The following is a 17,038-nucleotide window of genomic DNA, read 5'->3' as shown; positions in this document are numbered from 1 at the left end:
TCCCAACTTTTTTGGAATCGGGGTTGTATGTTGAGATTTTGTTCCTGCAGCAGAACACATTAGGTCCATGTTGGTGTTCTTTATAGCCAGAGTTGTTTTTATTCAGTTCAAGTAAGCAGTCAATATAATAATAATAATAATAATAATAATAATAATAATACGGATAGGCTCCAGCTTGCCTGCGACCCTGTAGAAGGATAAAGCTGCTAAAGATAATGAGAGGAGATAATAATAATAATAATAATAATAATAATAATAATAATAAATTATTAAAGTGAGACTGCCTTTCGATTTCATAAAATCGGTGAAATTTAGTCCCCTCTGAAATTTGATTATTGTGATATGTTTATTTCTGTAATATATCACAAAATATCAGGCCATTCTGTAGCTGTGAAGTTATTTAATTTGAGGGGATTCCCTTGTAATGTGCACAAAATCGCTTGCTTCGTGCAGTCAAGCAGACAGAGGAAGTCCATGTGCGCATGTGCAGGTTTACCTTGACTGTGCACTGACAGTTACATCATTCTGTCGCTAAATGAACAGCTAATCGCACCGAGATGCTCTCTGACTGTTGATTCTTATTAGTTTGCTCCTGTGTTTCCTTTCCTTCGCAACATAACATCTTTTCCCCTTGCTTTCTGTTACTGTAGTCGGTCTTTCACATTTCATTCGCACACACATCCTCCATTTTTCTCTCCTGTTTCAGATTTGTATCCCACAATGCCTTGCGCGAACAGGAAAAGCCCACCACGTGATGCATGACGTAGTATCTTGAATTGTGTCAGAGTGAAGCAGGAAAAAATAGTGGGAAATTTAGGGCCATGTGGCCCTAAGTTAATTAATTGTTATATTAGAAAAAAAAACCCTAATAAAATTGGAAGTCTGTGATTCGAATTCAGTAGCTTTCAAGCCACTAAACAAAAATAATTGTGTGTCAGGAAAAATCTTTTTATGACCTGCATTTGAAAAATCTGAAAGGCAGTCTATCTTTAAGTAATAAATATAAATGATTATAAATCATTGCGCTTTTCAGCAGTCACAATGCAAAAAAAATGTTTAAACATGCACATTGTGGCTAAGTGAAACGTTAGATATTATAAGCTATACAGTAGTTAATTATAAATTGAAATTAAAAGGTTTTAATTTTTGATGTAGGACAGGATAAGCGGCTACAGACAATGGATGGATGGAAGGGTTTTGATTTTCCTACCGTGCCTGCGAGGGGCGGGGCCTCACCGGTCACGTGACTGTTTGGCCGCTTACTGCCTTTTTTTGCTTGACTGAGGGGGAGGAGCTTCTGGAACGTTTGGTTGTAGTGTGTTGTAATATTATTGTATGGAGGTCGTTCAATATGGCGTCCCACTTTAGCGGAGTTTTACAACTGACTGATTTGGATGATTTTATTACACCTTCACAGGTAAACGGATAACAGCGCTAATGTTTCATTAGCGAGTCTTCAGCTAGCAAAGCCAGAAGTAGCCTAGCACTGCAGTGAAGTTAGCTGTTATTGTAATCGCTGACATGTTCCTAGTTAGCTAGTACATAGGGTGCCAAAACTTATTCATTTCGTAGGTTATGTGTTTTGGTGAAGAGGACAGATCACACGCAAGCATTTATCAGTTAATACGTTTAAAACGCAAGACGCTGGGTCTGATTTCAGTAGGAGTAACTGAATAACATGCTTCAGTTTCTGATGGTCAGATGCTAGAGCTGTTGATCATCGCCTGGCTCGGGTTTTGGAAAACAAAAACAGGTCCTTAATGTTAGTTACACTGAACTAAACAATAGTATATTATTAAATAATATAATATTGAGATTAGCTTTGTAGTAGCTTCTACATGTGGAGTTCAAACAAACACAAACTGGTTTTATACTGGTTTTGCTGTATACAGTTAGGTCCATAAATATTTGGACAGAGACATTTTTCTAATTTTGGTTCTGTACATTACCACAATGAATTTTGAACAAAACAATTCAGATGCAGTTGAAGTTCAGACTTTCAGCTTTAATTCAGTGGGTTGAACAAAATGATTGCATAAAAATGTGAGGAACTAAAGCATTTTTTAAACACAATCCCTTCATTTCAGGGGCTCAAAAGTAATTGGACAAATTAAATAATTGTAAATAAAATGTTAATTTCTAATACTTGGTTGAAAACCCTTTGTTGCCAATGACTGCCTGAAGTCTTGAACTCATGGACATCACCAGACGCTGTGTTTCCTCCTTTTTAATGCTCTGCCAGGCCTTTACTGCAGCGGTTTTCAGTTGCTGTTTGTTTGTGGGCCTTTCTGTCTGAAATTTAGTCTTTAACAAGTGAAATGCATGCTCAGTTGGGTTGAGATCAGGTGACTGACTTGGCCATTCAAGAATATTCCACTTCTTTGCTTTAATAAACTCCTGGGTTGCTTTAGCTTTATGTTTTGGGTCATTGTCCATCTGTATTATGAAACGCCAATCAATCAGTTTGGCTGGATTTGAGCACACAGTATGTCTCTGAATACCTCAGAATTCATCCGGCTGCTTCTGTCCTGTGTCACATCATCAATAAACACTAGTGACCCAGTGCCACTGGCAGCCATGCATGCCCAAGCCATCACACTGTCTCCGCCATGTTTTACAGATGATGTGGTATGCTTTGGCTCGAGCGGTACCACGCCTTCGCCATACTTTTTTCTTTCCATTATTCTGGTAGAGGTTGATCTTGGTTTCATCTTGTCCAAAGAATGCTCTTCCAGAACTGTGCTGGCTTTTTTAGATGTTTTTTAGCAAAGTCCAATCTAGCCTTTTTATTCTTGAGGCTTATGAGTGGCTTGCACCGTGCAGTGAACCCTCTGTATTTACTTTCATGCAGTCTTCTCTTTATGGTAGATTTGGATATTGATACGCCTACCTCCTGGAGAGTGTTGTTCACTTGGTTGGCTGTTGTGAAGGGGTTTCTCTTCACCATGGAAATTATTCTGCGATCATCCACTGCTGTTGTCTTCTGTGAGTGTCCAGGTCTTTTTGCATTGATGAGTTCACCAGTGCTTGCTTTCTTTCTTTCTCAGGATGTACCAAACTGTAGATTTTGCCACGCCTAATATTGTAGCAATTTCTCGGATGGGTTTTTCTGTTTTCGCAGCTTAAGGATGGCTTGTTTCACCTGCATGGAGAGCTCCTTTGTCCGCATGTTTTCTTCACAGCAAAAGCTTCCAAATGCAAGCGCCACACCTCAAATCAACTCCAGGCCTTTTATTTGCTTAATTGAGAATGACATAACAAAGGAATTGCCCACACCTGCCCATGAAATAGCCTTTGAGTCAATTACTTTTGGTCCCTTTCAAAACAGGGTGGCACATGTTAAGGGGCTGAAACTCCTAAATCCTTCATCCAATTTTAATGTGGATACCCTCAAATGAAAGCTGAAAGTCTGGACTTTGTCCATGTCCATTATATAACTATAACTTGAATATGTTTCAGTAAACAGGTAAAAAAAGAAAATTTGTCAGTGTCCAAATATATATGGACCTAACTGTATCATGTGTTCAGTGCATTTACATTAGGGCTGTGCGATATGGGGAAAAAAATGAATATTCCGATACATTTTCTCCATTTCACGATATACAATATATATCTCAATATATTGAAATCTCCTCTAAAGGACCCCATGAAATCTAACTTTTACTCTTTACTGTTTTCACTACAATCCCTGCAGATTAAATAACATTCTTGGTTAACTTTACAGGTGGGCTTCAACAACACATTTTCCTGTTAGTGATTAATCACAATTGAGTTGAAATAAGACTATTTTTATTCAACAGAGATGTAGCACAAACTGCAAAAACAATCTTGAAAATTGCAACAAAGGGGCAAAACAATACAGAGTTGCTTAGAGCTCAAATCAATAATCCACGTCCTCCTCGCGATATCCAAAAAAATGCCAGATGACTGACCCCTTACTAGTTCTTTTAGGAACCAATTCGTCCGCTTCCATTTTTAATTTGTCGCTGAAATTGACAGAGCTTACACAGTAGCCTATGCAACACCAGCGATTGCACAAACCGAGTCAGCACTGTAAACCAAAACTAGAAAATCTTCCCGCAAGTTCCTTTCAGCACCCGGATGTCGCCCGGGATTGGTTGGCGAGTGTGTGGCGTTATTGTTTTTTTTTTTTCCCCCCTTAGGCAGCCTCTCACATTACTGCCTGAGGGACAGGGAGAAAACCACCGGAAAATGTTTTAAACAAACATGAAACAAACGCAAGTCGGCAGATGACCATAAAATACTCGATAGTTACGATATAATAATTTTATGTGTCTCACACAGAATTTTCGGAGATATAGCGAGTATATTCGATATATTGCACAGCCCTAATTTACATTACATTTAAAAGTATAGTGTTATTGTGCATGTTGATGTCTTTACTGTTACAACTTTATCAAAGATTATTTGTATTCCAAATGATTTCTTAAGGAATGTGTGAAGCCAGTGAAAGTGGACAAGAAGCAGGGAAGATCTGTGGCCAAAATCCAAATCGAAGATGATGGCACTTACTTTCAGGTTAATGAGGTTTGTGAAGCTTCTGTTATACTTCTACTTAGATTTTCCTCCATTTTCTTGCTCTCCTTGTTTACAACCACGTGACCAAAACTGCTTGTGTCATTGACCATCGCCATGTTGGAGGATATATAATATACATACTTGTATACAGTGGTGGGTGGCATGGTGTTGTAGTGGTTAACGCTGTCGCCTCACAGCAAGAAGGTCCGGGTTCGAGCCCTGTGGCCGGCGAGGGCCTTTCTGTGCGGAGTTTGCATGTTCTCCCCGTGTCTGCGTGGGTTTCCTCCGGGTGCTCCGGTTTCCCCCACAGTCCACAGACATGCAGGTTAGGTTAACTGGTGACTCTAAATTGACCGTAGGTGTGAATGTGAGTGTGAATGGTTGTCTGTGTCTATGTGTCAGCCCTGTGATGACCTGGCGACTTGTCCAGGGTGTACCCCGCCTTTCGCCCGTAGTCAGCTGGGATAGGCTCCAGCTTGCCTGCGACCCTGTAGAACAGGATAAAGCGGCTAGAGATAATGAGATGAGATGAGATATACAGTGGTGGGTGGCACAGTGGTGTAGTAGTTAGCGCTGTCGCCTCACAGCAAGAAGGTCCGGGTTCGAGCCCCGTGGCCGACGAGGGCCTTTCTGTACGGAGTTTGCATGTTCTCCCTGTGTCCGCATGGGTTTCCTCCGGGTGCTCCGGTTTCCCCCACAGTCCAAAGACATGCAGGTTAGGTTAACTGGTGACTCTAAATTGACCAAAGGTGTGAATGGTTGTCTGTGTCTATGTGTCAGCCCTGTGATGACCTGGTGACTTATCCAGGATGTACCCCACCTTTCGCCTGTAGTCAGCTGGGATAGGCTCCAGCTTGCCTGCGACCCTGTAGAACAGGATAAAGTGGCTAGAAATAATGAGATGAGATATACAGTGGTAAGAGAACAGACTGGAAGGTAAAGAGGAGTTACATTTTAGAAGCTTGTAGTCATTTCTCAAACCTATTTTAAAAACAATCATTTTGACTGCTTCAAAAGATGGGTATCACACACTATATAACATATTTAGTTATAAAAGAGCATTCATCGGCCGAGGAGGCTGCAGTGTTTGAGGTAGTGGATTGACATGAATCTTGTTTGATTGACTCTGTGATCGTTTGGGAAGATTCTTCAATAATTTTGCATTTCTTTCTGTGCCCTGTAAGCCTAGCATTTCGAGCTATTGTACCCCTTTAATGCCATCTTTGATTTTGTTGGAACCCAGTCTGGAGCTGTAAAATTGTAGTGACCAGCTGGTTTCCCTAATGGAAAGAAAACGCAAAATAAAAGCAGCAGCATCAAAATTTATATACAGCTCTTTTTAAAATGAAATAACCGTAGAAGCCTTTGATTGTCGGCTCACGCACTCCGTGATCAAAGCTTTGTCACATTTGACAGCTGTGAGTTTCTGCATGACTGGGCTGTTAAATGATCCAATATTTCTTATATATTGCGATCTTTCATTAATAACTAGTTCGTAGCACTTACCATTAATAAAATGTTCACTGCAGACTCATGTGGTTTTTGCTTTCTTGTCACTTAGATCAGCCTGGCGTTGGACGGCCACTGACGACAACACACTCTTGTTTTTTCTCCTTGATTATTATAATTACTAAATCTAGTTCTAAAGAACTTAAGTCCTCTTGTCTCGAATAGAGTTGTGCTCACATCCAATTACAGCACAAAGAGTTGGCATAGCGAAGAAACAAAAGGAATTGTTGAGCGTAACAACCTCTTGAGCATATCTTCTATCATAAATGTGTGCCACGTGAGTTTGTGTATATCCTCCAAACATGGCCCAATTCCAGTTCAAAGCCTCATGTGTAATTACTGTAGCTATGACGCCATGTGCAAATGAAGAATACACAATCTACCAACTGGGAGGGGTAGGGTAAGCCAAGACGCATGACACCAGCCTTGCGCAGTGTCACAGGACAGTGCTATGTACCCTATTCTGCATGCATAACCTCACAGATGACGCTGCTTGGCTAAAGTTGGTCTGATTGCAGAGGAGAGAGTAAGCCATCTTTCTCACCCTGAGGGCACAGCAATTTTTTTCTCTTGGTTCTTGGACACAGATGGTTGTGGCATAGTCAGTATTGGAACTTGCAATCTCTTGATGATTGGACAAACACTTTTTTTCCCCCCTGTTGTGCTATTATATTTTAAACATTTATTTTATTCCTCTTCAAACCAGCCCTCTAAGTCCAGAGAGAGTACAAATTTCTGATCACTCTCAGCATCTAACATGCAATCATCACCACTGTTTACCTGGTACACTTGTATGTGGTAGGGGTGTGCAAAAATATCGATACGGCGATATACCGCGATACTTTGTCTTCCGATTCAATATCGATACTCAAAATTTGAATATCGATATTTTTTCAAATAATAAAATCATGTTTCAGAAGGGTTGTAAATCCAGTACGACTTCCGCACCTCCGCTCCGTGAGGTGTCGCTATGCCGCTACCTCACTGCAAGGCACTCTTCGTCTTCTCTTTTTTCCCCGGCGGTTGCAGTGAGGAAAAAAAACAGGCAAGCATGGCTGTTAACATAAACCTAGAGATGCCGCCGAACTTTAAGGCAGATGTTTGGAGGCACTTTGGATTCCAAAGGAAAGGAGAAAAAAAACAGTGAGCCGGACAAAGAGAATGCACTCTGCAAAACCTGTTTCGCTCCAATTAAATTAAGATGCTCCAATTAAGATGCCCACTGCACTTTTCAATGTGTTTCAGACAGTGTGTTGTTCCTGCAAAATAAGCACAAGTTAAATGTTCTCAGGTATATGTTCTCAAGTTTACAAAGAACAAATTGATATTAGTGTTAGCACTGAAATGTCTGTGCAGTCTGCAGTGCAAGTTTTAAGTTTTCATAAAACAATTTGATTCTGCTTGTTAAGCAGCACTGATGTGTCCATGCTTACAGAAAAGTTGATAATATTAGCACAGAAATGGGAATTTTCTGTATGTTGTAGTGAAGCAACTCTTGGTTTTGCCAGCAGTGGAATAGAGACAAATATATGTCTGGCAAGAGTGTGTAGTTATGTATGTGAAATGTAATTTTACAGTGGTCAATAAATTCTGATTTTCTTCAGTGACACAGATATTGTGATGTGGTTGAAATTTCTTGCAATATATCGATTATTGCAGAATCGCTGTACCGTGATATTATCGTTATCGTGGGCAAAATATCGCCATAGTATCGTATCGTGAGGTATCTGGTGATACCCAGCCCTAGTATGTGGAACTGGGAGAGAGTCCAGAAGGCTTGTGAAGCACAGTGGTAAGGCATATTCCTGTGCTTTAGTGTGTTCCCTGCTCAGACACACCTACTTCAGCTCAGGAAGGCCTGTTATTTATCTAAATCAGGTGTGTTGGTAGTAAAGAAAGTTGGTGAATTCAAATACCTGGGGTCAACTGTGCAGGAAAATGAGGGCTGCGATAGTGAGGTGAGAAAGAGAGTGCAGGCAGGGTGGAGCAGTTGGAGAAGGATTTCAGGAGTCATTTGTGATAGGAAAGTCCCAGCAAAAGTGAAAGGTAAGCTGTATAAGACAATAGTGAGACCAGCTGTGATGTATGGATTGGAGACCGTATCCTTAACGAAGAGACAGGAGGCAAAGTTGGAGGTGGCGGAGTTGAGGATGTTAAGGTTTGCGATGGGAGGTTGGACAGGATAAGGAACGAGCACATCAGAGGGACAGCGCATGTGGAGAGCTTGGGAATTAAGCTAAGAGAGATGAAACTGAGATGGTATGGGCACATCCTGGGAATAGATGCAGAGCATGTTGGAAGGAGAATATTGAGGATGGAGCTGCCAGGCACACAAAAACGAGGAAGGCCAAAGAGAAGATACATGGATGTGATGAGAGAGGACATGAAAGTGGCAGGTGTGGTAGAGAAGGATGCGGAAGACAGGGAGCAATGGAGACGAAAGATCCGCTGTGGCAACCCCTAATCGGGAGCAGCCAGAAGAAGGTGGTGTGTTGGTAACAGAAAAAAAACACACTGTTTTCACACCTAGACTACACCAGGATACATGTATTGTAACATTGTGCCTTTTTTGTAATTTGCTTTGGTTGGTTTCACTTTGTATGCTATTGTTTGCATATATTGGCGCTCTGTCGAGAGGTTGGCAGGAGACACTTCTCTTTGATTTCTAACAGAGGTTGTTTTACCTTTGTACACCGTGCAGATGTGTGTGTATATATATATATATATATATATATATATATATATATATATATATATATATATATATATATATATATATATTTTTTTTTTTTTTTTAATTAAGAAAATATGCTGTAATTGTTAACTCACTGTTAAAAATACTTGCATGTTTTTAGCAATGATTTTAAGCTGTTTAAGCATATTTTGTCATTCCTGTATGCACTTATGGTGTTAACGTTACTAGACAGATGTGTGTGCGTGCACACGCACCGATCTGTATGTTCCCTAAAATAAAATGCATTTTGTCATGTAGGAAGAGGTGGACTGCATTTTTACTGTTAATACTATGGGTAGTATCTCACTGGGCTGCGACAGCTTGTGATAAATTGCGAACGTCATTCACGAGAGAGTTTCAAAAGTGTCTTGAAACATTCGCGGGGCTTCTCAATTTCCTCGCATAAGTCGCAAAGTGTCGCTCCTTCACCGCTGAAATTTTGAACATGTTCAAAAAATTTGTGCGACAAAATTTCTCTCAAAATAGCCGCAAATGTGTCGCTGGTGTCGCAAAGCCATCGCGAACCCTTCTCAAGTCAGTTTCTGTGAGGCTTCCTCTACTTCCCTGCCTGCCGAGGGAAAGCCGGGCTGCGACAGCCTGTGACTAGTTGGAGACCCAACAATTGTGGTAAAATACAACCCCGATTCCAAAAAAGTTGGGACAAAGTACAAATTGTAAATAAAAACGGAATGCAATAATTTACAAATCTCAAAAACTGATATTGTATTCACAATAGAACATAGACAACATATCAAATGTCGAAAGTGATACATTTTGAAATTTCATGCCAAATATTGGCTCATTTGAAATTTCATGACAGCAACACATCTCAAAAAAGTTGGGACAGGGGCAATAAGAGGCTGGAAAAGTTAAAGGTACAAAAAAGGAACAGCTGGAGGACCAAATTGCAACTCATTAGGTCGGTTGGCAATAGGTCATTAACATGACTGCATCTTGGAGTGGCAGCGGCTCTCAGAAATAAAGATGGGAAGAGGATCACCAATCCCCCTAATTCTGCACCGACAAATAGTGGAGCAATATCAGAAAGGAGTTTGACAGTGTAAAATTGCAAAGAGTTTGAACATATCATCTACAGTGCATAATATCATCAAAAGATTCAGAGAATCTGGACGAATCTCTGTACGTAAGGGTCAAGGCCAGAAAACCATGCTGGGTGCCCGTGATCTTTGGGCCCTTAGATGGCACTGCATCACATACAGGCATGCTTCTGTATTGGAAATCACAAAATGGGCTCAGGAATATTTCCAGAGAACATTATCTGTGAGCACAATTCACCGTGCCATGCGCCGTTGCCAGCTAAAACTCTATAGTTCAAAGAAGAAGCCGTATCTAAACATGATCCAGAAGCGCAGACGTCTTCTCTGGGCCAAGGCTCATTTAAAATGGACTGTGGCAAAGTGGAAAACTGTTCTGTGGTCAGACGAATCAAAATTTGAAGTTCTTTATGGAAATCAGGGACGCTGTGTCATTCGGACTAAAGAGGAGAAGGACGACCCAAGTTGTTATCAGTGCTCAGTTCAGAAGCCTGCATCTCTGATGGTATGGGGTTGCATTAGTGCATGTGGCATGGGCAGCTTACACATCTGGAAAGACACCATCAGTGCTGAAAGGTATATCCAGGTTCTAGAGCAACATATGCTCCCATCCAGACGACATCTCTTTCAGGGAAGACCTTGCATTTTCCAACATGACAATGCCAAACCACATACTGCATCAATTACAGCATCATGGCTGTGTAGAAGAAGGGTCCGGGTACTGAACTGGCCAACCTGCAGTCCAGATCTTTCACTCATAGAAAACATTTGGCGCATCATAAAACGGAAGATACGACAAAAAAGACCTAAGACAGTTGAGCAACTAGAATCCTACATTAGACAAGAATGGGTTTATTCCTATCCCTAAACTTGAGCAACTTGTCTCCTCAGTCCCCAGACGTTTACAGACTGTTGTAAAGAGAAAAGGGGATGTCTCACAGTGGTAAACATGGCCTTGTCCCAACTTTTTTGAGATGTGGTGTTGTCATGAAATTTAAAATCACCTAATTTTTCTCTTTAAATGATACATTTTCTCAGTTTAAACATTTGATATGTCATCTATGTTCTATTCTGAATAAAATATGGAATTTTGAAACTTCCACATCATTGGATTCCATTTCTATTTACAATTTGTACTTTGTCACAACTTTTTTGGAATCGGGGTTGTATGTGAATATCAATTCAGTGTGATTCCAAGTGAAAATTGCTGCTAATTTGCATATTTTATCGCAATTGTTAGGTCTCCAACTAGTTGCAGGCTATCGCAGCCCAGTGAGATACTGGCTTAAGAGTGGTGTGTTAAATGTCATTGAGACTGAAGAACAATTGAAGTGACACATTCTCTCTGGTCACTCTGTTATCAAAATGTAATCTTGCATTGATATGAGAGTCTGTTCGAACATTAGTTCCCACCAGTAACAAACTGAATCATGGTTCACTTAGAGATTTGGATTCTCCAGTTTTTGGCAGAGCATGGTTTTGTTTGGGGCAATATGCGAAGAGTAGTATTACGGTAATCAACTTATCTAAAACACCCCTATCTCCAGACTGTATTAGTGTGTTGTCAAAAGGACTTTCTTTTTCCCCCACTTGCCACTCAAATGAATTTAATACAAAAGTGGATCTGGGGCGGCACGGTGGTGTAGTGGTTAGCGCTGTCGCCTCACAGCAAGAAGGTCCTGGGTTCGAGCCCCGGGGCCGGCGAGGGCCTTTCTGTGCGGAGTTTGCATGTTCTCCCCGTGTCCGCGTGGGTTTCCTCCGGGTGCTCCGGTTTCCCCCACAGTCCAAAGACATGCAGGTTAGGTTAACTGGTGACTCTAAATTGACCGTAGGTGTGACTGTGAGTGTGAATGGTTGTCTGTGTCTATGTGTCAGTCCTGTGAAGACCTGGCGACTTGTCCAGGGTGTACCCCGCCTTTCGCCCGTAGTCAGCTGGGATAGGCTCCAGCTTGCCTGTGACCCTGTAGAAGGATGAAGCGGCTAGAGATAATGAGATGAGATGAGAAGTGGATCTGTTTAGATTTTATCACAGCCTCCATCTTAGAGCTTGGTACCATCAGCATAGCCAAAGAAGTGTTTCAATGGCCCAAAATTCTACTTTTAGACCAAAGTCACATTTTATGCCTCTAGTTTCTAATGCCACTTTGACAGCCTTTACAAAAAAGGTAGACTATGACATTGAGGAACTGTTTAAGACAGTGGTTCTCAACCGGGGGGGGCGCGCCCCCCTGGTGGGGCGCGGAGGTACTCCAGGGGGGTCGCGAGTAGGCTTCATGTATGGAGGAAAAAAAAAATCTGGGGCTAACAGGCTATAGTAGCTAAGCAGATGCAACACATTTACCCATGTCAAAATGCAGGACATTGGACTATTACATACAAATCAATACTATTATAAAATCTATCATCAATCTATCATAAAATCTTGTGTGTAGGTTATTTTAAGCCCGTGACGCGAACATGACGCAACGTCACGTGAGTGAGTCTGCATACCGTGGCTACCGTGTGAGTGCTTGCCACACACACACTAGTCTGGTTTCTTGCCGAGTTAACTCGTGCCGACTCTCGCTAGTCTACTATCATCAATCCATCGATACAGCGCAAAACCCAAACAGTCTTTTTAAAGACTACTACCCCACACTGTATTTTTGCTTTCCCCATTTCAGCTCTACCCAAATAATTTGTTGTTTTTGTTGTTTTCTTACTGCTAGTCTACTACCCCTTTGCCTTTTTCACCCTGCGTGTGAAAAATCCAACTGTCCCACACACACACACACACACTCACACGAGTAAGTACACCATTCACACCTCGTTAAAATTTGCAACTATAAAATCCCCGAATAAAGATATCGATCGTGTTTCTCACTGATAAGCCCCATACGTTCCCTCTGGTTAGCCCCCTTAGCCTACTACAGACTTGGCCTACTACAGACTTATCGTTACAACTTTATTACACACGTTTATTCACAAATACTTTAACAAAATGGATAGATTTCTTGTCAAAAAACCCAAGACAACTGACGTAGGTCTACCACCAGCTGCGAGAAAGCTTCGGCGGTACGATGAATCATACCTGCAGTTTGGTTTTACTGTCACCTCTGATCTTCGTCCTCAGTGTGTCGTGTGTGCCAAGGTGCTGGCAAACGAAAGCATGAAGCCATGCAAACTTAAAAGGCACCTCGAAACGAAGCATGCTGGCCTGAAGGACAAACCGCTTGAATACTTTCAAAGAAAGCGTGATGGCCTGCATCAGCAACAGGCAACAATTTCCGTGCACAGCACTGTATCTAAGCAGTGCCTGGAGGCATCATATGTGGTGGCAAAAAGAATAGGTAAGCTAGGCAAACCGCACACTGATGCCGAGAAATTCGTTTTGCCAGCTGCGCAGGACATGTGCAGAATATTCTTCGGGGATAGTGCAGCAGCCAAATTAGGCACCGTGCCACTTTCAAATGACACAGTTGCTCGGAGAATTGCTGATATGTCCAATGTTATCAGAGAGCAATTAATACAGTTTATTAAAAATAGTCCATACTATGCCTTGCAGTTGGATGAGTCTACCGATATTGCTGGACAGGCACAGCTTCTTACATATGTCAGGTATGTCAGGGATAAATTAATTGAGGAGGATGTCCTTTTTTGCCGCCCTCTTCAGTCACACACAACTGGAGAGGCCATCTTCAATGTCCTTGATTCATTTATTCGCGAGAATGGGTTGGCGTGGGACCGATGCGTTGGCTTGTGCACGGATGGCGCACAAGCAATGACGGGCCGTGAGCAAGGTCTAGCTGCTCGCGTTAAGCAGGTAGCTCCACTTGTAAAATGGACCCATTGCATGGTTCATCGCGAAGCACTCGCTGCAAAAAAAAATGCCGTCTCTGTTGGAATCCGTGCTGAACCAATCAGTAAAAATGATCAACCTCATCAAGTCACGGCCGCTAAACTCTCGCTTGTTTGAGGTCCTCTGTCAGGAGATGGGGTCAGAGCACGAACAGCTGCTTCTGCACACTGAGGTTCGCTGGCTGTCCAGGGGGTGGGTGTTACAACGTTTGTATGAGCTGCGAGATGAGGTGAAGCGGTTTTTGACACAAATCAATTCAGACCTGGCGAAAAATCTGGATGACCCTTTGTGGCTGGCGTGTCTCTCCTATTTGGTCGATATATTTGACCGCTTGAATGGCTTGAACCTGTCTTTGCAAGGCCGAGAAACTCACATTTTGCTTCTCGCAGAGAAAGTGGATGCCTTCAAGCAAAAACTTGACCTCTGGTGTGGCCGCATCAGTCGGGGGAACTGTGATATGTTCCCAAGCCTTGCAGACTTTATCAGTAATGCAGGCACTTCCCACGATTTCTCATCTGTCTTTCAAGCAGTGTCAGAGCACCTGTCGGTAATGAGAAAACAGTTTGCGGCATACTTCACAGAGGATTATCGCTCTTTTGCGTGGGTTCGAGATCCATTTGTGTGTACTGCTGACGAACTTCCAGTTGACATGCAGGAACAGCTTATTGAGCTGAAGAGTGACAGTAGACTTAAGGCAGTCTTCACCTCATGCCCTCTTTCGACATTCTGGGCAGCATTGATGCAGGAGTACCCGCAACTGTGTGACGTAGCCTTGAAACTGCTCATCCCATTCGCATCGACCTACTTGTGTGAGGCAGGATTTTCAAAAATGACTGTGCTCAAAACGAAATATCGCAATCGTGCGCAAATTGAGGATGACTTGAGACTGTGCTTGTCAAACATTTCGCCAAGAATTGAGGATCTTTGTAAGGCAAAGCAGGCTCAGGTCTCGCATTAACGCAAATGCAGATCACAAAGGCACAGTAAAAAGTAAAACCTAAATTCACGCCTAGTCCCAATTCCCAATGATATCAATAGCCAGCTAATGATAAGCCTAATAAAATACCTAATAAAAACACTAATAATAATAATAATAATAATAATAATGATGATGCCTATTAATAATAATAGCATAATAATAATAATAATAATAATATCAACAACCAACAACAGCAATAATAATAATAATAATAATAATAGGCCTAATAATAATAATAATGCCTGAAAGAACATAAGTCTTGTACTACTGCCAACAGCTTAGTAATGATAATAGGCCATAATAATAATAATTATAATAATGCCCGAAAGCAGATTAGAAATGTGGTGCTACTGCCAATTATAACAATAGCCTAATAATGATAATAGGCCTATGTATTTCTATGGAATGGATAATGCTACTACTGCTGCTACTACTACTACTACTAATAATAATAATGATAATGATGATGATAATAATAATAATAATAATAATAATAATCTAGCCCAGATCTATCTATCTATCTATCTATCTATCTATCTATCTATCTATCTATCGGTCGATATAAGGTGCTGTAGGTCGGGTGGTGTCACTGCGGGTGAGTGTGTTTGGGGGGGGGGGGGGGCGAGAAGAGGGGCCCCCAACTGCAATGAACCAGCTTTGGTGGGGCCCAGGTTGCAAAAGGTTGAGAACCCCTGGTTTAAGACATCTGTTCAGAGAACTGGGGAAAATTTGACTAGTAGATCTCAAAAACTGGCTATTGATCACTTGGCAAAGAATGAGCCTATAATTATAAAATCGGCTGATGAAGGAGGAGCAGTTGTGGTGATGGATAAAGAAAAATATGTTGAAGAAGCTTTACGACAATTGAATAATTCAGATTGCTATGAAAGACTGTCTTCGAATCCAATAGACAACACAAAAGAGAGACTAAAGGAACTGCTGTTCTTAGCCAAGGAGGCCCGATGGATTTCAAAACAAGAATGACTTTTTGTTATGTGTCCATCCTCGAATACCCACTTTCTATATGCTTCCAAAGGTTCACAAGTCCCTTGAATCTCCCCCAGGGAGGCCAATTATATCCTCCAACAGGTCTCTCACAGAACCTGCCTCCCAGTTTACAGACTTTGATATTAAACCTCTAGCCCAACAGCTCCCTTCTTACATACAGGACACCAATTATGTGTTGAAGATCCTAAATGATACGAGTTCCTGATGATTGTTTCTTAGTCACAATGGATGTAGAGTCCTTGTATACTAATATTGCTCATAATGATGGACTAAAAGCTTTACAATATTTCCTAGCAAATAGGCCTACAGACTCATTACCTCCCTCTGATTTTATTATTCAACTCACTGAATGGACTTTAAAGAACAATGTTTTCCTTTTTCAAGACCAACTGTATATTCAGGTACGCAGTACTGCTATGGGGGCATGTTTTGCTCCAAATTATGCCAATCTTTTTCTAGGTCTATGGGAGAAGGATTTTGCCCAGTGTAACACCTACAGTGACTAGATAAAATGGTGGGGGAGGTATATTGACGATATTCTGTTGATTTGGCCTGGTTCTTATGATGAATTGCTATTGTTTTATGATTTCTTGAATGATGATGATAGAAATGTAAGATTGTCTATGGAAAATTCTAAAACTATGGTTAACTTCCTAGACCTAACCATCTTTAAAGGTCAAGATGGCCAGCTCCACACCACAGTGTATCGTAAACCAACAGACAAAAATACTATGTTAAGAGCAGATAGCTTTCATCCAGCTTGGCTTAAGAATAACATACCTCTTGGACAATTTCAACGTCTTAGACGTATTTGTGATACGAACCAGGAGTATGAAAAGCAGGCTAAAATCATGTCAAATTGATTTACACAGAGGGGTTATCAAACAGAGGTAATACAGAATGCTTACAAAAAAGCCACTCCACCTCAAGATTGGAGTTATTCCAAAAAAAGGAAAAAACCAGTCACCTAGTCAAGAGCAGGTTTACTTTGTTACCAAATATAGTAGTTTAGCCAATCCCATAAAAAGAGTAATATTTTCGAATTGGAATCTTATTAAAAGTGACCCCATTCTTAGACAGGTTGTTTCCAGTCCCTCCAAAAATTAGTTTTAGGAGGGCCCCCACTCTGCGAGACAAGTTGGTACCAAGTCATCTTAGCGTGAGCAAAAAGACTGCTTGGCTCCACAGACAAATACAGGGTACATACAAATGTGGTTTTTGCAATCATTGTTCAGACATCAAAGAGTGCAAACAGTTTGTTGATTTTAAGTCAGATAAGATGTACACCATACAAGCATTCATCAGTTGCAACACCACATTTGTGGTATATCGCTTATCCTGTTTATGTGGTTGTTTTTATATAGGCAGAATGAAGA

At 41.3% G+C, this 17,038-nt stretch overlaps 1 protein-coding gene across 2 annotated transcripts in view; it reads left to right on the top strand.

The window, feature by feature from the left end:
• The first annotated feature begins 1,293 nt into the window (after nucleotides 1–1,293).
• narfl (nuclear prelamin A recognition factor-like) overlaps nucleotides 1,294–17,038 on the top strand; it is a 48,645-nt gene continuing 32,900 nt past the window's right edge. For both annotated transcript variants that reach the window (XM_060901620.1, XM_060901619.1), the window contains exons 1-2: nucleotides 1,294–1,417; nucleotides 4,453–4,548. In XM_060901620.1, the coding sequence (XP_060757603.1) occupies nucleotides 1,352–1,417; nucleotides 4,453–4,548 (162 nt within the window). In that variant the 5' untranslated portion in view covers nucleotides 1,294–1,351. The remainder of the gene's footprint in view (nucleotides 1,418–4,452; nucleotides 4,549–17,038) is intronic.

Source organism: Neoarius graeffei, chromosome 20 (genome assembly GCF_027579695.1).
Source record: "Neoarius graeffei isolate fNeoGra1 chromosome 20, fNeoGra1.pri, whole genome shotgun sequence".
Classification (NCBI taxonomy): Eukaryota; Metazoa; Chordata; class Actinopteri; order Siluriformes; family Ariidae; genus Neoarius; species Neoarius graeffei.
Note: the sequence above shows the minus strand (reverse complement) of the source record. Positions and strands in the feature narration are given on the sequence as shown.